At 46.1% G+C, this 24074-nt stretch overlaps 1 protein-coding gene across 1 annotated transcript; it reads right to left on the bottom strand.

Annotated features, from left to right (window-relative positions):
* Positions 1 to 1832: 1832 nt before the first annotated feature.
* On the bottom strand, positions 1833 to 21020 carry LOC132567387 (vomeronasal type-2 receptor 26-like). The gene is made up of 5 exons (XM_060233062.1): positions 20712 to 21020; positions 17198 to 17389; positions 6958 to 7176; positions 5108 to 5234; positions 1833 to 2752 (listed from the first exon to the last, which is right to left on the bottom strand). Exons 1-5 carry the CDS (start codon positions 21018 to 21020, stop codon positions 1833 to 1835), a joined length of 1767 nt encoding a protein of 588 aa, XP_060089045.1.
* Between the last annotated feature and the right edge of the window lie 3054 nt (positions 21021 to 24074).

Raw genomic sequence — 24074 nt, 5'->3', positions numbered from 1 at the left:
CCATTGTTCCCAAGCTCTGTTTGTATGGCTCCAATGAGACTAGCAGGAACACCTAATTCAGTCTTCACTTGAGTTCGGTACACAATACCACCAGTTGTTGAGAAAGATATCTCCCTGGAGCCAGTATGGATCTAAAGTCTGGGGAAAACTGTGGAATCCTGGCAAATCCCTTGTGAAGGACAAAGCATCTGAAGGACAAAGCATCGTGGAAGACCTGTATATCCTATGGCCACAAACTCCTCCTGAATTGTCACAATCTAGACCTTCTCAAATAAGATCTTGGTCTGTATCTGGTCAGCAAAAAGTGGATTGAATAAGTTTTGTATGGTATTGTAGCACTCAGAGATAATCACCACTTTGGTCTCACTGTATGTAAGTTGTAAACTAAATCAAATAAACTTTTCTTTGAAGAACAGAGAATGTCAGGATTTTTGACAAAGTCCTTTTAATGAACACAAGATAGATGTCATTCTGGTCAAACAATGGGGGCAGGGACTGGATGAAATTTTCACCACAATCGTCACCTGGAGCAATAATCTCAATCCAGTTCCCGTAGAAATGCAGGAATCAACAGATGAGCTTCATATACTGCCGGACTTTACTGAAGTCAAGCCGATAAAAGGACGGAAGGAAACCAATCACATAAAAACCTCCAAAGGAAGTTTAAAGTACTACTAAGCGGCCAAAAGTTTTAAAATATCAATAATTATAAAAGAAAGTACATGTTTTTATTTTATTTATTAAAAAAAACATATAAAAACCTTGTAGGGGCCCAAATGAAGCCTTATTGAAATAATCAATGGGACATATGCAGAAGAAACGAACCATATATGACCTGACATCTTTCAGCAGAGGTCTTCTTCAAAGGTCAAATGGTACAAATTACAACATACAAGAAAGTCCCTGTCACACTTGTAAATCAATAAGCATACAGATGTTACACAGGCCCTGATAAGGGGATTTTACATGGCCTTTTAGCACCTAAACTGTAAGAATTCCATTTTGGGTCCTATATCAGTTAATAAAGAACTGGCTTTTTATGGATTCAAGTTGAAATTTTTGGATAAATTCAGTAATTTTCACCACCTGCATGAGGAGCTATAATGAAGTGGAAGTTGAGCAAGCAGAGAATATTTAAACATTTTGGTTAAGTTTTCAGATTTAGTTTTATTATACTCCACAACCAGATCCAACTGACAAAGCAAAACATTATCAGGTATACCAGTATACAAGTTAAGAGTTCCAGTTAAAATGTAATAATAAAACATATCAAAGACAAAAACTAGATAAAATTACATAGTTGAGAGAAAGATAATATATAAAATACATAAACGACAGCACCGATAGCTATCTTTAAATCTGAACCTAGAAATCTAAAAAACAGCAACTCTATAATAAACCTCCTGAAGAACCTGAACCAAGGCTCAAAAGGGCAGGACTGAAATTTATTGAGCCCAAGTACAGTTAGCTTGGTAATAATGGAAGTTTCAACTATTAATAATTTATCTAAACATGTCCTTTCCTATCACAGGACTGTCTACAACAGAAAGGATTGTCTTATCTCAAATATGATTATAGTGCGGGCATAGGAAACAGACATGTTCCTTTGTTTCCAACTCAGCCAGAGGGCAGAGGCAAATCCTCTCAGAGTATGCAGTCTTCCTATATCTCCCTTCCAAAATCATAGCAGGCATGACATCACATCTGGTCAGTGCAAAAGCCCTCCTATGAGGGGGGAAATCTAGAGTTTAATGTATTAGACCATTGTCAGTAATGTTAACCACCTGCATGAGTAGCTATAAAGAAATGAAACTTGAGCAAGCAGAGAATATTCAACGGTTTAGATTCCTCAATTTCTTGTTCCTTAGGAGGTGATCTCTTTGATTGAGATCAGGCCTCAGAAAAATAATGTAGCATTTGGGAAGGAAGATGCAACCCAGGAGACCAGCACCAGAGGCCAAAATGGAGAAGACCTCCACAGCCACCATAGCCTTCCCTTTCGTGCTCAGGTAGGTGGGTATGAAGGAGACCCACACGCTGCAGAAGACCAGCATGCTGAAGGTGATAAACTTGGCTTCATTAAAGCTGTCAGGGAGTTTCCTGGCTAGGAAAGACATCACAAAACTGACCAGGGCCAAAAATCCCATGCATCCCAGGACTGTGTAAAACATGATGACTGATCCCTCATTACACTCCACTATGATCTCCTTGGCCAAGGAATGGAACTCCAAGTTGGGGAATGGGGGAGTGGTTCCTAGCCAAATGGTAGAGATCAAAATTTGGAAGAGGGGACAGGCCAGTAAAATGGAGTTTACTCCTTTTCTCCCCAACAGTTCTCTGGTCCTGTTTCCCGGCTTAGTGGCTAAGAAGGCCACAACCACCATGATTGTTTTGGCCAAGATGGAGGAAATGGCAACAGTGAAGTTTATCGTAAACCCAATTTGTCTCAGAAGGCAGGTGACCCTTGTAGGTCGACCAATGAAGAGGAAGGAGGAAAGGAAGCAGAGCAGGAGGGAGATGAGGAGGACATAGGTGAGTTCTCTGTTGTTGGCTTTGACAATTGGTGTGCCTCGATATGTAATGACGGTTGCCAGGACTAGGGCTGTGATCAGAGACAGCAAAAGAGCAAGAGAAGCCAACACCGTCCCCAAAATCTCTTGATAGGAAAGAAAGCTTATGTTCTTGGAGATACATTTAACTTTGTTCTTGTTTGGATATTGATCCTTTGAACACGGGACACAACGGTCAGCATCTGGAATAAAGACCCACAATTTAATGAATTCCAGCACAACATAACTAATGTTTGTGTACTATTCAGTTGAGCCTTTATCCAAGGTGACGGAATGGTACGGTGTCCAGCTAGTGACTTTCCTGCTGTGGGTCAGTGGCTGCAAGTGGATCACAACTTTCCATAAGACCAGAGGGTTAAGTTTGAGTTTCCTGCTTCATCATATTTGTGAAATATAACTTGGGCGCAATAATAATAAGCAGGAACTCCTTTTCATATTATGCCACACCTCTCTTTTGTTGCCAATCCTCCAAGAGCTTACAGGCTCTTCTCACAGGGTCTACTGAAAGCTCTTGGAAGATTGGCTGCATCAGGGGTGTGTGCCCTCATATGCAAAGGAGTTCCTGCTACAAAAAAAGTCCTGATAATAATGTTATCTTTATACACACGCACATACACAGATAGATACAGAACTTCTTTTCCTCCCAAGCTGTGAAAGGCTGTACAGTTCTTATTGTTTATGTTTAATTTTTAAGGGGAAAGGATTGCGGCAAAACAGGAGAGAAGATCATAATTGCAATCAGTATTCTATTCAATTTGCTGTTTCTTTTAGGCATTAACTATTGACTTGCACTTCCTACATTTCTTGTCTGAGTACTCTTGGCTTCCACACTTGCAAATTATGGGACAAGAAAGGACTTATCCATCTGAAGAAGAAGCCACCCTCCCTTCATTTAAACAATCCAAATTAGAAGACTGTTATGCTACAATTCCAACACACAATGGCTGTGATCACACACACTAAATAATGCCAAATGGAACGAGCACCTTACTCATTAAACTATTCCAGAGTGTGAACAAAGCTAATGTAATAATAATAATAATAATAATACTTTTTATTTGTATCCCGCCCTCCCCGCATGGGCAGGCTCAGGGCGGCTCACAACATATGAATACAATACAATAAAATTATAAAATTATACATAGTATACATAGCTGGTTCTTCCCTGCTGACCTCAGCGCTCTCTGGGGCTCATATGGGGAGAGACGGTCACTCAGGTAGGCAGGTCCTCGGCCATATAGGGCTTTAAAGGTAATGACCAGCACCTTGTAACGGACTCGGTACACTACTGGTAGCCAGTGCAGTCTGCGCAGCCCCAGCTGTATGTGCTCCCATCTTGGGCGTCCCAATAACAGCCTAGCCGCCGCATTCTACACCAGCTGCAGCTGCCGAGTTCGGCACAGGGGCAGCCCCATGTAGAAGGCGTTGCAGTAATCTAATCTCGAGGTGACCGTAGCATGGATCACCGTTGCTAGGTCCCGGCGCTCCAGGAAGGGGGCCAGTTGCTTCGCCTGTCGAAGATGAAAAAATGCGGAGTTGGCAGTGGCCACTATCTGTGCCTCCATTGATAATGAAGGCTCCAGAAAAAAACCCCAAGCTCTTGACCCTATGCGGCACACCGTAAAGGACCGGCAGGGGGATTTCCCCTCCGGGAGCACCGCAACCCAAGCAAAGGACCTCCGTCTTCATTGGGTTCAACTTCAGCCCACTCAGCCTGAACCAACCTGCCACGGCCTGCAATGCCAAGTCCAGGTTTTCTGGGACGCAGTCAGGTCGGCCGTCCATTAGTAGATAGAGCTATGTGTCATCTGCATATTGGTGACACCCAAGCCCAAACCTCCGAGCAATCTGGGCAAGGGGGCGCATGTGGATGTTAAACAACATCGGAGAGAGAACTGCCCCTTGTGGCACCCCACAGGTTAGTGGGTGCCTCCGGGACAGCTCTCCCCCAATTGCCGCCCTTTGTCCCTGTCCATCAAGGATGGAGGAGAGCCACTGTAAGGCCAACCCCCTAATCCCTGTGTCGGCGAGCCGGCGGGCCAGTAGCTGATGGTTGACCATGTCGAACGCCGCCGACAGGTCTAACAACATCAGCACCGCCACGTCGCCTCGATCCAGATGCCGCTGGAGGTCATCCACCAAGGCGACCAACACTGTCTCCGTCCCATGGCCCGGACGGAAGCCGGACTGGTGGGAGTCTAAGGTGGAAGCGTCATCCAAAAAACTCTGTAGCTATAGCGCCACTACCCTCTCAATAACTTTACCTAAAAATGGTAAGTTCGAGACCGGTCGGTAATTCGCCAATTTGGCCGGGTCTGCTCTACTTTTTTTCAAGAGCGGGCGGACCGAACTAGTACTTTTCCATCCAATCAGCTAAATATCATCCCAGCCAAAACAGAGTCCCCGCCTGTACAATTAAATTTGACCAAAACTGTTAATGATCCATAGGCCAGTGTCATTGGTCTACAAACCTTACACTGCAGTTATAAGGAGGTTTTCCACCCTTTAACTTGGGGTTTCAAGATATGTTGAATTACCTATATGGTTAGAAATCATCCCTTCTGGACAAAGTTGACATTCATAACAACAAGGAGGCTTTCCTTCTAGAACTTTTCTGCTGTACCCTGGCAGGCAGCTCTCCACACACCTGGAAGAGGGTAGCTTCTGAGTAGGAGAAAAAATAATTGGTGAGATTTTACCAGTATGTGAGTACGCTGATGATTTTCCACGGAGCTCTCTAGGGATCGGCATGAACTGGAAAAATGCAGTTTGCTTTATGGCTTGTAATCTGCCTCATTCACAAACCACAAACTGTTACAAACGTTTAACTGGTTCATTAAGTGGTTCGGTTTGTAAGATTAATAAGGTGACAGAATGCCCCTCCCCCCGGCTTGCTAGATAGTCCAACCTCACAAGGAATCTCCAGATGATTCTTTTCTACTTGCCCTTCAAGATTCATGGGTCTCAGCTTCAGCCTCCCCCCCGCACCCGCCCAACATTAGGTGCTCCCAGGAAAATGCCTTTCATTTCCCCAGAAAGTACTTTCCTTAGGGCCCCTACTTTGAGGAGACCATAGCTCAGACCCCCTAAAGCCAATCCTCACCAAACTTGGGGAGCAGAGAGAAGAAGAAGAAGACATTGAATTTATATTCCGCCCTCCACTCAGAGCAGCTCACTGTCAAGCATGGTGAAATTCCATTGTTAATTGATTGTTTTAGGGTCCTGCCTAAACCTGGTCTGTGAAGTGTCATGGAGGACCCAACCTTGTTAGCCTGTTATTCTTTCCCTTCCCCCTGTCTTGCTTTATGGCTTGTAATTAGAAGTAGTGAGAACTGAAACCAAGTAATCAGCACCTTCTCATACATTCCTCTAAGGGAGGATAGAACATCTGGAGAAAGCAAGGATGAAGTCCTGATAACACTATGGGAACGTAGACATTTATGATAGTTTATGTGTGAATGCTGGCCCGCAACCCCCTCCTTTGGAATCCTTTTGAAGTAAGCCTTAAAAGTATTGTATCACTGTATCAGTTTCATTACTCTCAAGAACTTGCTATACCAAGTATCAGTCTGTCAATAAATGTAGTCTTTGTATCAACTTTGACTCATCATTGAACCCGCATGCTTGACATTTTGAGAGTAATCCTGCAAGAAGTTTAACCACCCTGGCAACTTTATAACCGAATGGCTGAAAAGATTCCAGTACACAGTGAACTTCCAGAACCTGAAGAAGGGACGACAGCACCGACCCCACCGTGGCACGTGCTGGACGCCCGGAGAGTTGCTCGACCGAGTTCCCCTCTCCACATTCAACAGCTCCTTGTCACCCCCCAACAGTGGCAGCCACACAGCTCTACCACCACGATGGATGAGGCCCCAGTGCGCCTAGAGGCCATACTAACCAGGCACATGCGCTGGGTGAAGATGGCTAATGGAAAGGGTGACAACCCGGGACCGGGAGAGGAGGATGGTGCGGTGAACCCCCCCCCCCTCCCACTGTGTGACACAGAGTGTTGGACTGGATGGGCCATTGGCCTGATCGAACATGGCTTCTCTTATGTTCTTATTCAACATAGTAGTTTCCCCCAGTTATCTTGACTCAGTCTGGGATGACTTTCTTGCATTAAAGAGGTATTGAAAGGGGTTTTCTTGGGCATGGTGAAACGAATCCCAAGCTTAGTGGGATCAGCTCTTTCTAGGAAATGTGCATGTTTGACTGCAACCAATAAAATACAGCTTCATTGGGCAAGGAAGTATACCATTCTGAAGAGCAACACCTGGATGAAACTGGCCTTCAGTCTGTTCTATAAATGCAATCTTATCCTCCCAAAGATCCTAGCAGCATTTTTTTTTCTACCGTTGCCTATCAATATTGACTTCTTCCTCACCTGGGTAGCCCAAACAATTGAATCGGCATTAATGATGAAATCTTTGTCTGGGGGAGCCCTAGGATCAATTCTCCCAACTTTCACTTGAGCTGAAGATTGATTTGAGAAAAAGACCAAGTTCAGAATATCATAGCCAGCTGATCTCTTCTCATTTCCAGTGAAAAACACTTCCTCGCCAGCACTGTTGTTGAACTGGATGCTCCTCAAAGAGGCAAGAATCTGAAATGAAAGAGAAACGATGTAACTGGTTATATGACCACTAGCAGGGTCAGTTGCAGGTTTTGGTGGGCCGTGGGCATAAGAGTTCCTAAAGTTTTCTTTCCCTCCTTCATCAGACTCCTATGGATGCCCTCCCCTCCTCTCCCCTCCATCTGCATGCCACTCACCTACCTGTGTGTCTTGTTCCTACCCAATTGCAAGCCTTTGTATCACCTATGCTCACAACTTCATGACCACCTGCAGCCCTTTCCCTGGCAATGGCAATGTGTGTAGCTGTGTGCATGGGTTACTAACAAGAGAGTGGTCAGGAAGAGTGGTTGACAGCAGTGGGCCTCAGAAGAAACCCTGGGCCCTGGCTGCTACCCCTACTCAGGGTATGCTGACGCTGGCCCCGACCATTATAGGACATCCTGTCTGAGCTACCACAAGAAGAGATAATAGTTTCTTTAGTCATTTCCTTAATGGAAAAGCCAAGGGTGAATTATCAGTGGGAACCAATGACAACTGACTTCTTTATCTCTATCATGGGGGATTTCTCAAGGTAGTTGCTTCCCATGACACACACTCCATATATTTGGATGAAGGGTGGAAGCAACTGGATTAGATACACTGCAGATGGTAGATCTGGTTATTGAGAAAGGAACCGGGGAATGGGGATGTATGCATCTGAGTGGCTTTCCATCGGGAAGGTTTAAAAGAGGCTGTGGTTGTACCACTCTTGAAGAAGCCATGTTTGGATCCAAAGGGTGCAGCCAATAACCACCCACTTTTGAACCTATCATTACTGGGCAAGGTGCTTGAGAGAGCAGTTGCCGAGAAGCTCCAGAGTCGCCTGGATTACACATAGGTACTGGATCCATTCTAGTCTGGCTTCCACCCTGACCATTGGATGGAGATGGTGTTGATCACTCTGACAGACCATCTTTTTGGTCAGTTTGATCAAGGTGGGTCAGCACTGCTGTTGTTGTTAGACCTCACAGCAGTGTTCAACACACTCAGCTACAACCTCTTGACTCACAGCCTTACTGACTTGGAGTTCATGGGGTGGCCTTACAGTGGCTTACCTCATTTTTCTATGGCCAGGAATAGAGCGTGGCACTAGGGGAGAGGGAATAATCTCTCTGCCACCCAATGTGTGTGGTTCCTTAGGGGGCAATCCTCTTTCTGATGTTATTCAACATTTATATGCATCCCCTTTCCCATCTGGTATGGAGCTTTGGCCTGGGATTTTACCAGTATTCTGATGACAACCAGCTATATCTATTGTCGGATGGCCACCTGGATATGTCCCCTGATTTTTGAGAATTCTTGGAGAACAGGAGAGGTGCCGGAAGCTTGGAGGCGGGCGAATGTCCTTCAAGAAGGGGGAAAAGGAGGATCCGGGTAACTACTAACCCGTCAGCTTGATGTCTATACCTGGAAAAGTTTTAGAACAAATCATCAAACAGTCAGTCCTGGAACATTTAGAAAATATGGCTGCGATTACTAAGAGCTAGCATGGGTTTCTCAAGAACAAGTCATGTCAGACTAATCTGATCTCTTTTATTGAGAAAGTTACTACCTTGCTGGATCAGGGGAATGCTGTAGACATCGTTTATCTTGATTTCAGTAAAGCTTTTGATAAGGTTCCACATACTATCCTTGTTGACAAGTTGGTAAAATGTGGTTTGGATCCTGTTACCGTTAGGTGGATCTGTAACTGGTTGACAGATCGCACCCAAAGAATGCTTGTGAATGGTTCTTCATCCTCTTGAAGAGGAGTGACAAGTGGTGTGCCTCAAGGATCTGTCCTGGGACCTGTTTGGCTCAACATCTTTATCAATGATTTGGATGAAGGAATAGAGGAAATGCTTATTAAATTTGCTGATGATACTAAATTGGGAGGGGTTGCAAATACAGTAGAAGACAGAAACATGATACAGGATGACCTTGACAGGCTGGAAAACTGGTCTAAAACCAATAAACTGAATTTTAACAGGGATAAAAGTAAAATTCTGCATTTGTGGGGAAAATCCTATGCATGGTTATAAGATGGGGGAGACTTGTCTTAGCAGCAGTATGTGCGAAAAGGATCTAGGGGTCTTCGTGGATCATACGCTGAATAGGGATGTGCATTCGGTTCGGCCGAACTGTATTTACAGCTGAATCAACACTGATTCGGTTGTATACGGAATAGGCTTCAGCCAATCCCCATAGGCGCCCATTACACGGCAGCCGAATACGGCTCGCCTTATACTCCCGAATAGCTATTCAGAAGTATACGGCTGTCAATTCAAAAGGCGGGAAAGTAGCTTCTGCAGCCTCAAAGGAGCTGCTTGCCTACTTTCCCGCCTTTAGTTGCCTTTTCCCGCCTCTCCCATAGCCTCCCTGGGATCAGGGAGGGGGGGAGGGGGAAGAGGAGCCCCAGCAGCCAATCCAAAGCATGCATTTGCAAAATGCATTTCAAATACATGCTTTGCAGGGCTTTTTAAGGAGTCTTCCTGGCTGGACTCCTCCATTGCTGCTGTGTTGGTTGGTGACAGGTGTGAGAGATTGTGCTGCTGCTGGCTGGCCCTTGGCTTCAGCTGCTGCCTGCTGTTCTCTCACTCAGCCTTACCAGACTTCCCTGGACTAGAGAAGACAAGGTAAGACAGTCTTGGGGTTCTTGTTTTTATTTATTGTTGGTAAAAGGACTTTTTAAGACTCAGAGTCCCTTTACTTATCCAAATTTGCGTGGTGGTGGTGGTGGTTGGGTAGCTTATTTGGGGTTAGGGGTTTCTGCTTGGGGTGAGGGCCTGGGGTGGGTTTTTTTTTTTTTTTGCCAATTTGCCCATATCTTAATTTAGTGATTGGACTTTTAAAAGTGCAGTGTCCTTTTACTTCTCCTGATTTGGGTGGCTTGGATTTCTTGGGGTTAGGGTGAAGGGGTTTTTGGGGGGGGAGGGGTTGGCAAAGTTCCTGTATTGTTAGAAGTTATTTTTTTTACTGTTTTAAAAGTATTCAGTGTTTGATTTGTAACTGCTGTGTTGTGCTGTGTTGTGCTGCTGCTGTTACTAATTTCCATTGTTTAAAAGGCCACTTTTGTTCCCCTTTTCCTGGTTCTGGTTTTAGGGGGAGCGGTGTTGTTGACTGATTTGGCCTGAGCTTTCTTATTGGTGAAAAGGCCATTTTTTAACACTTGAGTTGCTTGGCCTTTTCTCCTGTTGTCCCTTTTCCTGGTTTGGGGGTGGGGGTGGGGGTGTTGTTGACTTATTTGGCCTGAGCTTTCTTGTTGGTGAAAAGGCCACTTTTTAACACTTGGCCTTTTGTGATTCTGCAGTTTTTATTTTGGTTTTTTAAAATTACCTCTGGTTGGTGTGGGGGTTGGCGAGGGTGTGTGTGGGCTGGGTCACTTTCTTGTTTTTATAGAGTAGATTGTGTGTTCTATGGCAGGGAAGCTGGCACCTGGGTGAGAGACCCAGAACCAGCAGGCTTGTTGTGGTTGGCCAGCTCTCCCCGTGTTGTTTGGGGCAGGGCTGGAGAGCTGGCATCTGTAGATTGTGTGTTCTGTGGCAGGGAAGCTGGCACCTGGGTGAGAGACCCAGAACCAGCAGGCTTGTTGTGGTTGGCCAGCTCTCCCCGTGTTGTTTGGTGCAGGGCTGGAGAGCTGGCATCTGTAGATTGTGTGTTCTGTGGCAGGGAAGCTGGCACCTGGGTGAGAGACCCAGAACCAGCAGGCTTGTTGTGGTTGGCCAGCTCTCCCTGTGTTGTTTGGGGCAGGGCTGGAGAGCTGGCATCGGTAGATTGTGTGTTCTGTGGCAGGGAAGCTGGCACCTGGGTGAGAGACCCAGAACCAGCAGGCTTGTTGTGGTTGGCCAGCTCTCCCCGTGTTGTTTGGGGCAGGGCTGGAGAGCTGGCATCTGGGTTTGCTGCAGCCAGGTCTGCAGAGCAGACCTTGAGCAGATTGTGTTTTGTGTGGCAGTGACGTTGGCAACTGGGTTTATATTGGTTCCAGGCCTGCAGGGTTCATAGAGTAGATAGAGGGATGTAGTGCATTTGGGTCCTATAGAGATTCTCTGATGTGAAGTTAGGTTTGGCTTTGGGTGCCCCAGGAATTGGACCCCCTGGTCCAATTTTTTTTGGCCTTGTGGGTTTTGTGTGGGACAGTGCCCTGAAGCTGCACAGCAGTTTGGGGGGCTCTCCTCAAAACCCCCTGCTCCCCAGAGCCACTTTTCCCACGACAATTACAGTGAGGAAGTGGCTAATTGGGCTTTCCCCATCATTGTTGGCAATGGGCCTTTTGGGGAGCCCAAAGACAGGGACCCCCTGGCCCAATCTTTTTGTCCTGCAGTCCCCTGCAGGTCCCCTGCAAATTTTGGGGCTCTCCCTCAAACCCCCTCCCCTCCAGGCGGCTTCAAATATACCCTATTTGCCATTGATTTCAATGGCCTATAGGGTATAATAGGGCCGTATATTCGGGAATAGCCGCCCATCTACCGTATATGCGGCTATTCCGAATGCGGTATTCAGCAGTATACGGGGATTCCGAATCCCCCCCCCCCCCGTATACTTCCGAATCTGTGTAAATCCGAATTTTTTTTTTGCACATCCTTAACGCTGAACATGAGTCAATAGTGTGATGCGGTGGCTAAAAAGGCAAATGCATTTTGGTATGTATCAACAGAAGTATAGTGTCCAGATCACATGAAGTGATGGTTTCGCTTTACTCTGCTCTGGTAAGACCTCACCTGGAGCATTGTGTTCAGTTTTGGGCACCACATTTTAAGAAGGATATAGACAAGCTGGAACAGGTCCAGAGCAGGGCGTTGGAGATCGTGAGGAGTCTGGAGACCATGTCCTATGAAGAAAGGTTGAAGGAGCTGGGGATGTTTAGCCTGGAGAGGAGGCGGCTGAGAGGTGATATGATCACCATCTTCAAGTACTTGAAGGGCTGTCATATAGAGGATGGGTGGAATTGTTTTCTGTGGCCCCAGAAGGTAGGACCAGAACCAATGGGTTGAAATTAAATCAAAAGAGTTTCCGGCTCAACATTAGGAAGAACTTCCTGACTGTTAGAGCAGTTCCTCAGTGGAACAGGCTTCCTCGGGAGGTGGTGGGCTCTCCTTCCTTTAAACAGAGGCTAGATGGCCATCTGACAGCAATGAAGGTCCTGTGAATTTAGGGGGAGGTATTTGTGAGTTTCCTGCATTGTGCAGTGGGTTGGACTAGATGACCCTGGAGGTCCCTTCCAACTCTATGATTCTATGACCTGGCTGAGGGTTTGGAGGCCATGGTGGGATGGTTAAAAAAGAGCAGGCTGAGACTGAATCCAGTAAAGATGGAGGTTCTGTGGTGGGGGGTGGGGGTTGCAGGTTGGGGCACAGACTTCCCACTCTAGATGGGGTGCCATTAATTCTAGCGTCATCTGCCATGAGTTTGGGCATGACCCTGACTATGCAGGCTCAGGTCATGACTATTGCTAGGCTGATTTTTTAAAATCTGTGCCAAGTCAACTGGCCCTTATCTTGTCGTGCCTCGACCCAGCCACTTTAATCCATGCAATGGTCTCCTTCAGGCTAGACTGGTATAACTTGCTCTATGCTGACCTGCCCTTGAGACTGACCCAGAAGCTCCAGCTGGTCCAGAATGTGGTGGCACGAGTCCTGGCAAGAACACCACAAGCAGCATATATACAACCTGTGCTTTGCCAGCTACACTGGCTCCCAGTGGAATACTAAGTCAGCTTCAAGGTTTTGTTTTGGACCTTTGAGACCTTGAATAGTGTGTTCCTGGCAGGGCCAGCTCGCCCACTAGCCAAACTAGGCACTTGCCTAGGGTGCCAGGAGGGAGCGGATGACAAGTCGGGCTCCCCCTCCCGGTTCCCATGACAAACGCCTAGTTTGCCTGCCTTCCTCTCTCCCCCCCGGCACTGCTGCACCTTCCCTTCCCTTCCCTCCCTTCCTTTCCACACCACCCCCAGAGCGATCAGAGTGCGCCAGGCTGAGGCTCGGCCCTACTGGCTTTGACACAGCCCGCATCTTATCCCTCTTTGAAGACCGTGCTGAAGGAAGCTTTGCTCTCCCTCCCTTCCGGCTCCAGAAATGAGGGGGGGAAAGCCTCCTCCAGCATGTTCTTCAAAGAAGGATAAAAAGCTGGCCGCATCGAAACCGGTAGGGCCGGGCTGAGTCACGCCGCACTCTGGGGGGGAGGGTTGCCTAGTTTGCCTGCCTTCCTGCCTGTCTCTCCCCCTTTCCCGCGAGTAGCCCCACGCCTGCCACCTACTTACAAGTAGATCTGCACCTGCTGCCTACTCGCGAGTAGCCCCACGCCTGCAGCCTACATGCAGGGCTACTCACGAGTAGGTGGCAGACACAGGTCTACCCGCGAGTAGGCGGCAGGCCTGGTGGGGTGGAACTGTGCTGGCTGGGGTGCCAGAAGGGCTAGGGCCGGTCCTGGTTCCTGGAAGAACATTGCACTCTGCTAAAAATAATCTACTAGTGGTTCCTGGCCCTAAAGATGTCTAGCTGCCCTCAGCTAGAACCAGGGCTGCCAGATATCACCATGGCCAGGAGGAATGTGATGCAATTTATAGGGCCTGAAATGCAGAGATGTTTCAGCAGACCTTTGGTTGAGGCCAGCAACAATCCCACCATAGCTGGCACCTTCCTCTTTCCTTCCTCTATTTTTGCTTGGGCCCACTTCTCCTCCACCTTGAGTCATTCCACAGCTATTGATGTATTTAAATGGTTTATGAATATGTGTGTTTGATGTGTTGGTATGTTTGTGGAAGAGCACCTCATTTCGTTGCTCTCTTTTTGTTGAGAACAATGACAATAAATTCATCTATCTATCTATCTATCTATTGACGCAGTCATTTCAGAGCTATTGAAGTTCCACCCAGAATGGTGGGCTCCACCCCTGGCTGCCCTGTTTTACTATGATAAATAACACTGGAATAATGCCCAGGACATGGAACAATGCAATCATTGTCCCCATCCATAAAAAGGGCAATCCCTCATTACCTGAGAACTATCGGCCGATTAGCCTCCTATCAGTTGTCAGCAAGCTTTATGCCAAACACCTCCTAGTGAAACTAGAAAGCTGGCTGACAACAAACAACATACTAGGCCCAGAACAAATAGGGTTTCGCCATGGTAAATCCACCCTTGACCACTGTGTCATTTGATCACACCTAGTTTCCAAATACAGTGGGAAATCTGGCAACAAACTCTTCGCTGCCTTTTTAGACCTCAAGGCGGCCTTTGACTCAGTTCCTAGAGAGTTGCTCTGGGTTAAGTTGGCCAGGATGAACATGGATCCCAGATTGCTTACCTTGATTAAAAAACTGTATACACGCACCAGCTGTCAAGTTAAGTACAACCTCCAGGGAAATCTAACTTTGGAAATTCCAATTTGTAAGGGTGTGAAACAGGGCTGTATCCTTGCCCCAGCACTTTTTAATCTTTTTTTAAGTGATCTAGCCCCTGTTTTATATGCAATCGATGGGCATGCCCCTAAAATTGCTCACCGTCATGTTCCCATCCTTTTATATGCGGATGACGCCATCTTATTGTCATGTTCCCAAATTGGATTGAGACGTCTGTTATACCAAGTTATGACCTATCTCAATAACAACAAGTTAACCCTGAATTATGGGGAAACAAAGATTTTAGTTTTCTCTAAATCTTGGAAGCAATTATTATGGTCAGTCCAGGGAAACCCTATTGAACAGGTCAAAACTACCAAATATCTGGGGATTAATTTTTCCTATAATGGAAGCTGGGCAACCCATCGCAAGTGCGCTCTAACAGTGGCAAGAACTAGTGCTTTGGCTATTGCCCGTTTCTTTTATTTGAAAGGGAACCGATATGTCCCTTTGGCCCTAAGAGCTTTTAATGTGAAATCTAGCCCCCAACTTTTATATGGTGCCCCTATATGGATCAGTGCCTTTGATCACAGCACTGAAGGCCTACAATCCTTCTTTTTGAGGAAAATTCTGGGACTACCCAACTGTGTTCCTTATGCTGCAATTTGCATGGAAACTGCACTGTTGCTGCTGGAAACTCGTGCCTGGCTTTTGACCTTTACATTTTGGCTGCGCCTTTTATTTAATTCTGATCAGAATTGGATGCTGATGGACCATCATGCATCCAAATGGTTGACCCTGATCCAAAAGAAAACCACATCCATAGGAATTTCCTTGGATGCATTTTATCTATCCTCTGCTTCTGCGGTATTTCAATCCATCAAACGTAGACTACTAGATATCCAGTTGCAACGTCTAACTGAGGCAGCTCGGAAAACTTGCTCCCCAAGCTATCTGGGTTTATCCCAGATTCCTGGGCTTTTAGGATTCCTGATCCTCACCAAAGAAGAGCATTAATGCTGGCTAGATTTAATGCATTACCATCGGCCATCCTTTTTGGAAGATACCACAGAATCCCTCGCAATCTTAGACGATGCCCTTGTAGTCAAGGAGTCATCGAAACAGTCCCTCATGTTCTTTTGGACTGCCCTTTTTATAGCAGTCCACCTGCAAGATATCTAGATGCACTGCTTTCTGACCATCAAGACCTTTCTGACAATGCCAAGGTTCGTTTTTTACTCCACGGGAAACACAACCTTGTCACTACTCATGTTGCTTGCTTTTTACAGGTTGCGATCCAAATCAGAGTGGCTTTTACTCATGCATAGCCTACTGCTATTTTATGTCATTTAACTTTTGCTGGTTTTTAAAGGTTTTATTATATTCCATAGTGTCACTGTTGGTTTTAAAGTATACTATATTCTTGTATTAATGCCAAGAAAGGTCTATGGTATGGGAATGGAATGAGTCTATGGCACAGTCCAGAGACTGGTAGTAGATACTTCACGCCATCTGAAATAATGAAGTTGGTCTCTTGGTTTTGTTTTTAACTGTATTTATTGGTTGTAAATCACCTAGAGCCTTGCTAGATAGACCATAAATGAAGGACAAATTCCCATACAATGGGCCAAGAAGGGGAGCTGGTAGGGTTGCCAGGTCCAATTCAAGAAATATCTGGGGACTTTGGGGGTGGAACTAGGAGACTTTGGAGGTGGAGCGAGGAGGCATTGGAGGTGGAGCCAGGAGCAAGGTTGTGACAAGCAGAACTGAACTCCAAAGGGAGTTCTGGCCATCACATTTAAACGGACCACACATCTTTTAAAACCTTCCTTCCATTGGAAATAATGAAGGATAGGGGCTCATAGAATTGGACGCCTTGGTCCAATATTTTTGAAACTTTGAGGAGAGGCACCAGATGCTATGCTGAAAATTTGGTTCCTCTACCTCAAAAAACAGGGCCCCTCCAGCCCAGATAATCACGGATCAATTTTCCATTATACCCTATGGGAATCGGTCTCCACAGAGAATAATGGAGTGCCCAGCAGGCGTCCCCCCACTTTCTGATGACACTGAAGTGGGGGGAGGGCCTCCAAACTGGGGAATCGCCGGCCTCCACCTGGGGATTGAGCAACCAAAAGAGCAACGTGGAAAAGTAAAGCAGGGGTAAAGCACAAAAGCATCCACGAACGACCAACCACTCTGGAAAACTTGTGCAATGATATATTCCATACAAAACCACATACAGTAATAGCAAAGTTACAAAAAACATTCAAGACCCAGTCTTAATTTATAAGTGCAAAGTTCATAAACAAAGTGAATGTCCAGGGAAGGCTTTCCCGAAAATCCGTGAGCAGGGATTCCAAGAACGATCTTTTCTGTCGGAATGGATGTATAGTGTTATTCCGCTAAGGCGACACAGCGCAACTTCATGATTTTTGAAGCAGCAAATATTGAACAGAAAGCAATAAATCGCTATTTTGCAACAGCAGCGACAGGGAAGCGCTTATAACCCTGTTTCACCAGAGGCTTTAACAAGCTTCACAAATCCTTAAAAGTTCATAACAAGCAATAGCTGAATACATTTTCTGCATTCAGCTTAATACATTTTCTGCATTCACTGTAGCATTGACCCATCTTGGCTGTTACGCTCTAGGCATTCCTTGACACAAGAACCACATAGCATAGGGAGGAGGTTACCTGCCATGGCTGAACATCCAGAAGCCTCTTGCCATTCCCCATCGTTGCACGTCTTGATGCAAAGGTGTACATGGCATGCAGGGCATGTGCTACGGAATAGACTGCATTGTAAACATTATAGCTGTTCCCAGTCATGCTCATTTCAAATAGAAAAGGTGGGAGGGTCTCAATGTCCTCCTTCTCTGTACAGTTCTTAAGGATTCCAGGAAAATCATATAAATTTTTAAAGTAACATACAAATACAAGTTTCCACCACTCTTTAAGAAAAATGTCTCCCTGGGGCTGGCGTGGATCCAAAGTCTGGAGAAAACTCTGGAATCCTGGCACATCCCTTGTATGGCCTCTGAAGGACAGGGCACCATGGAGGGTCTCCACAGCCTTCCAGCGAAATAAGGTGCCCATTGCAGCAAATTCCCACTGGCTCGTCACAATCCAGATCTTCCTAACAGATGTCTTAGTTTTTACTCTGTATCTCAAAAGGGGTAAGATTAAATGCTGTATGGAATCTGAAGCAAAGAACACAATAACTTTGGACTTACGCTGCATGAGATATAGAGCTAGACTGTTATCATTATAAGAACTTGTATAGTACGCTGAGATTTCAGACAAGATTTGTTTAGTGAACTCAACACAGATGTTGTTCTGGTCAAGCATTGGTGTTAGGGCTTGGATGAAGTTTTCCCCACTGTCATCATCTGGAGCAATAATTCCAATCCAGTTCCAACGAAAATGAAGAAGTAAGCGGATGATCCCCCTATACTGTGGGACTTCACTGGGCTCAATCTGGTAGAAGCAAGGAAATCTGGCTGTCTCTTTCAGAACAGGATTGAATGAACCATAACCCAGCTGGAGAGAGGGAGGAAGGGAGAGAGAGAGGGATGGAGGGAGGGAGGGAGGAAGGAAGGAAGGAAGGAAGGAAGGAAGGAAGGAAGGAAGGAAGGAAGGAAGGAAGGAAGGAAGGAAGGAAGGAAGGAAGGCTTTTAGTTGAAAAACAGATTTTTATATGTTGTACAGTTATTGTCAGAGCTCAACAAAAATCTGGCCCATGGAAATAATCCCATGTCTTGGTGACTCGATTTTCCTGTTTTTTTCAGATGAAATCATATCTGTTGCTTGATCTTGCTTTCTCAGAGTTCAATCTATTGATCTTTCTGGGCTGAAATGGTTGAGGCAATGAAGGCACTGGGGTCATCAATGCAGCCAGCTGGGCCATGCTCTGCTTATGATAAAGGGCAATGAAGAAACTGCTCTTGGACAGACTGTGTGTGTATGTGTGTGAACTTGTGTAATAAACACCTTTGGATAGTGGCAGTATTGTAGCCAATGAGGTTAATCTGAAGTGCAATAATTGCTAATTGAAATTGTGTATTTAAGATATAGCATTCACTGCTATAGGAAGTGGTCACAGTTACAAACATAGCTTCAAGAGGGTTTTGGATAAACATATGAAGCAGAGGTCCATCAGTGACTATTAGTTACAAGGTATAGATGGAACCAGGGTTGGTTTTTTTGTAGAAAAAGCCCAACAGGAACACCTTGCATATTAGGCCAAACCCCATGACACCAAGCCAATTGGAACTGCATTTCTATGTGTTCCTACTCAAAAAAAGCCCTGGATGGAACACTCTCTCTGGGACAGTGATGCTCTGTATTCTTGGATGCTTGGAGAGCAACAGGGGGAGGGATTTAATATTCTGGTACTACAGGTGGACATCCTGACAGCACCTGGGTTTTGGCTACTGTGTGACACAGCATGATGGACTGCATGGGCCATTGGCCTGATCCAACATGGCTTATCTTCAGTTCCTATAAGCACAGGACTCCCACTTCCCTGGATGACTCTTCTAAGGGAACTCACCCAGGCATGTTTCCACAAAAGGTTCTCACTGCTCAGAGAATGATGTCAATGGCTTAAAGGAACTTTGGTGAGCTGGTTAGGTTCAACTGGATCCTGTCTGAGCTTCAGTTATAGCCCCCACTCTTCTGGTTCCCCAACCTCCATGCTCTAAGGTAGCATTCTAGGTCAGTGTCCCTCCTCCCCTCTTCCTGTCTGAAGTGTTCTGATTCTAACCTGGGTACTGTTGCCTTGTGGCAGGAAATAAAGACTAAGCTTTATCAAGGTCATAGTTCACACCTCAGAATAACTGGAATCAGAGAGTTCTGAGATTTCAGAGATTTTGGCATATTTAAAATGGGTGGGGCGGTGGGGGGATGGGGAGCAACAAGAATCAGGAAGCTGAGGGATGTCATGATCCCTCCAGTAATATCTGCTATGGTGGTAAAATGTACTGAGTTCAAAGCATGAGGACGCCCAAGAGATAGTGAGTTCAGCTCTTTATTCAGTGATTCAGCATAGTGAGGTAGGAACAGAACTGTCTGGCAGGCCCAAGGCCCTGCTTATATGCATGCAAACCTCCCCACCCAAAAAACCCATTACCATCATCCCATTACACATAACTATAGGTTAATAGCTGGCCTAACGATCCCTGATGGGCCTCCTTTCTGAATCCTATTACCATAATCCTATTACACAGAACTATAGGTTAATAGCTGGCCTAACGATCGCTGATGGGCCTCCTTCCTGAATCCAGGTGGCTATTGTTTTAGGGTCTGCAGCTCAGCCAAGTCTCTGCTGGCCCTAAGGCCAAACTTCGGTCCCAATACACAACAGGTGGTCAGTGCCGCTCTTAATTCTTAGGTTCGGAATTCTTATGGAGGAAGGATAGGATAAGGGGAATGTAGGGCACTGGAATCTACTGCACAGTATCCTTTGGGAGGCCCCTCAGCTATCACTGAAGCTGCCACATCACAGGGTGATCAAACACAGTGACTGCCCTGAAGAGAGTACAGACTTGCAGTATGGAAGAGCAGCAGAACAACACGTACACTTGCCTGTAGACATGCAACGGCTGTTCTCATAAAGCAGTTTTACTGACCCATAATGTTGGTGGGCCTGACCTGGATTGCCCAGGCTAGCTCCATCACATCAGATCTCAGAAGCTAAACAGGGTTGCCCCCCTTCACCCTGGTTAGTACTTGGATGGGTGACCACCATGGAAGACCAAGGTTGCAACACAAAGGCAGGGAATGGTAAAAGGCAGCCAGGCCAGGAGCCAGGAATTTCAGCATCCAGTCCCAGTGCCTCATTCTCAGCTCTGCTGGGTCTCTCTTCCGCACGGAAACCTCTTTTTTCACTCCATCTATCAAATTTTATCCTCCCATTCATCCCAAGTGCTTTCTATTGCTGGTTCATCCTCACAGTAATAACCCAGTGGGGTAGTTGAGATTTGAGATGAACTGACCCTAAGTCAGCCAGAAGGCATCATGGCAGTGTGGGGATTGGTACCCATGTCACTCAGATCCTCATCTGACAACGCTGCTGGAAAGCAAGTATATTACTGAAGGTTCTGCTTCTCTATTCTTACTTGCCCTTCAGCAAGGCCCATTGCTTCCCTGATGTGTTCACGCCAGTCCCCAAACACAGACTTTTATCCCCATAAAAATGTCTTTTTACCTGTGGGATCTTGAAGAGGCCCAAGAGGGAGGCCATCTGCACTGAGATTCTGGAGTAGAGACTTCCAGTGACAGAGAGCAGCTTCTCCCGTCTGTTGCATCTGTAGTTAGGCACAATTTGGTCTCCTGTGGAGAGAAATGACAGGCCTGCCTGGTAGGCCATTGTTGCAAAGCGGGTGTCCTCAAAGATGCGGAAGCCCAGCGTGATGTTGGGGAGGAGTGCCGGATCCTTGTTGATCTCATTAATGGCAAACACGAGGGCCAGGATGCATTGATAGTTTTTGGCCACCTGGCTGCAATAAGAGTGCATGATATGGGTCAATGGCAAAACAAACACTGTACTGAAAGATCACAATTGTTGAGGGGGAAAAAAATGCCTGCAGACCTAAAGTCTAGTTTAAATCCCATTCGTCAGATATTTGCATTTAAGTGCACTGCCCCTTCACACAGAGCCCTGCTACGTTAGCCTCGGACCAAGGGTCTCTTTACTGCAGCATCATTTTTCAGAAAGAGCCTTTAGTGTACCCACATGTAGGTCATAAAGACAATACCCCTTTCCTGTCATCACCCTTCCCAGCATCTGTCATTCAAGGATAGACTGCCTCTGACCATGGATGGTCTGTTTAGTTATCATGGCTTAAGCAGCTGGCAGAACATTCTTCTTGCAGCTCCCATGTTTGCAGTGGGGCTCTAATAACTAATTTGTCCTAGAGATAAACCCTGTATTTATCAAATCACTTAACCCATAAAAAAGGCATTATAACCTATGTCAATTAAATTAGTTATACATGCTGATCATCTAGTAATCCAGGTCAATATAACCGATTAATTATGTACTTTAATATTTGGGTTTCCATCCTTTTATGATTCCATTTTGCACAGTATTTTGCACAGTAGTCCAATTTCCTCTTGGTCTCCAGATAAAAGTATTTAACAGACGGTGCTGTTCTTTTAGTGTTTTATCCAGAATTACTGCACATGAATTAGATAATAAATGACTGAAATTTGGTCAATATCATCATGTTCATATCATTCACATCTCCTAGTCCTTTCCGGATTCTCAACATACAACCCAAACTATTGCTCAGCTCTGTCTCCGTGGGACTTGACAGCATCTAATACTAGATTCACTAAAGAACGTAAGAAGAGTCCTACTGGATCAGCCTCATGGTCCAGCATCCTGTTTCACAGAGTGGCCAACCATTTCCTCTGGAGAACCAACTACGGGGCAGAGAGGCTGAGGCCTTTCCCTGATGTTGTCTCCTGATACTGGGGCTCAGAGGTTGACTGCCTCTGAATGTGGAGGTTGCTTTCAGTCACCATGACTAGTAGACACTGATCAATGTATCCTCTGGGAATCCATCTTATTCCCGCCTGTGCCTGTGGCCATCACTGCATCCTCTGGCAGTAAATTCCACATTTTAACAACTCTCTGTGTAAAGAAGTATTTCCTTTTGTTCTTCTGCTGCTTGACACAGGTGCCTGCTTTTAGAAGTTCCAGTGGAATTTGCTGTGCAGACTGAAAGTACAACATCCCAGAGCCCTCCTGGAAAAGCTTACCTAAGAGTGTGACTGTTCCTGGGAGGATTTTCAAAGGATGGGTGTGTAACTGTAGTCCTGAAGAAGGGCAAAATCCCACCAACAAGGAATTCTCCTGGCCTGTAATATGCTTCTTGGAGCTCAAAGGGTCTGGTCAAGAGACACTTGCTCCTCAGTGTCCCATGCTCAGCGGGAGGCAAAAGCCAAGAGAGGAACAGCAGCCACATCAGTACCAGTTTCATGAAGTCTTTCCCCCTAGATCAGCAAACAAATTACTGCATAGAGCCTGAATCACAATCGACTGTGTGGAATTTCAGATAGGGAGAAAGCAAATGAAGTGAGTGTGCTCATTGTCTATCCCAATCTCCTTGGAAACACCCAGTCTATATGACATGCTTAATACAAACATGTTTTGTTCTGATCTGGATGTTATTTATTTTGATATTGGGAGACAGAAAACATCAGGGGCTCAATAAGAATTACTATGATTTTGCTAATTTCAGAGGAGAACGATGATCACACCTCAGAGCGCAGGGCTATATTTGCGCCTCAATCAGGGACAGATATGTTTGTGCTCCTCTGTGCGGCAGACAGACTCAGGGTCAGACTTAGGTTGCCAGATCCTGAACATGGGCCTGTGTGAAGCTGACCAAGAGAAACCAAAATGGCATCTGGGGGTGGTGCAAAGTGATTTGTCCTAATCTGCAGGCTAGGTCAGAGTTCAGTACTTAAAGACCAAAGAGATCTTTGTGGTTTAAGCTTTCAAGAGTCAAAGGTCCCTTTGTTGGGTACCACTTTGACGGTTGAATCTGGAAATGGAGTTGTAAGTTCCCCAGTGGGGTGAGTTTCTCCCGCCACAAGTCATAAGTGGCAACAGGAGAAAAATAAAACAATGGTGCACAACCTGATTAAAGAGTAGACAGTTGTTTATTTACAAGCAAATATACATGATAGGAAGGAGGAGAGACAGTGACGATTTCTCACTAGGCTTGTTCCGGTCTCAGAGCCCCTTTCCCCCCCAGCGCTTCTATCCAATTTCACACAAGTTGCCATGGGGCTGTGACTTGCCTCAGCTTTTCCCCATGGCAAACAAGATCCTCTGAAAACTGGTTTCTGCTTGCTGAGGGAAAGAGGCAGGGCAAGTCACCACCCCGTAGCAAGTAGTATAAAACCAGACAGAAGCACTGGGGGGGAAAGGGCTCAGAGACTGGAACAAGCCTAGTGAGAAATCAGTCAGAGATAGGTTCCTAACTACATCCCTAGCTGAGAGACAGAGAGTAAAATTTAATGTGGCAATTCTGAGAAGAAGAGGAAATAGGGATGCCAGTCCCCAGCTGGCCAGCAGGGGAAGCCCTGCCCCAAGGACTAACGCCAACCACAGCCACCCCTCTCCCTGCCCTCTTGCCAGATTTAAGGGGCCCTCTAGCTGATTGGCAGGAGCCCATGTCCCATTGATCAGTCGGAGTGCCCTTTAAACCTGGCAAGAGGGGAGGGAAAAGGCCACACACCTACACTTGAGGTGGTGGCAGCTACAAGCATAGCTTCAAGAGGGGATTGCTTCAAGAGGGGATCGGAGCAGAGGTCCATCAGTGGCTATTAGACACAAGTTATAGACTTACTGGGAGGGGAGGGGGTGGGCTCCCTCTTGGGTATCCTGCCCCCCCCCGGAAAAGTGTATGCGCAATACATAGCCTCTCCTTTCCCGGTGTAGTGAACGCCGCGTGGTCACTGTCCGGCTATGCCTGGCAGATGGTCACTGCAATGGCCTCTCCTGCATTACTGCATCCATGGCAACACCTTCCCGCTGGTCCCCCCCGTTTCTCAC

Source organism: Heteronotia binoei, chromosome 2 (genome assembly GCF_032191835.1).
Source record: "Heteronotia binoei isolate CCM8104 ecotype False Entrance Well chromosome 2, APGP_CSIRO_Hbin_v1, whole genome shotgun sequence".
Taxonomy (NCBI): domain Eukaryota; kingdom Metazoa; phylum Chordata; class Lepidosauria; order Squamata; family Gekkonidae; genus Heteronotia; species Heteronotia binoei.
This window is presented reverse-complemented; position numbering and strand designations above follow the sequence as displayed.

Excerpts from the sequence above, each read along its gene's own strand:
- LOC132567387 (XM_060233062.1), bottom strand. The coding sequence starts at position 21,020 with ATGCACTCTTATTGCAGCCAGGTGGCCAAAAACTATCAATGCATCCTG. Across the intron at positions 7,177-17,197 it reads TGGATGTTCAGCCATGGCAG|ATTCTTGCCTCTTTGAGGAG; the intron begins GTAACCTCCTCC and ends CTTTCATTTCAG. Across the intron at positions 5,235-6,957 it reads CAATTGTTTGGGCTACCCAG|AAGCTACCCTCTTCCAGGTG; the intron begins GTGAGGAAGAAG and ends TCTCCTACTCAG.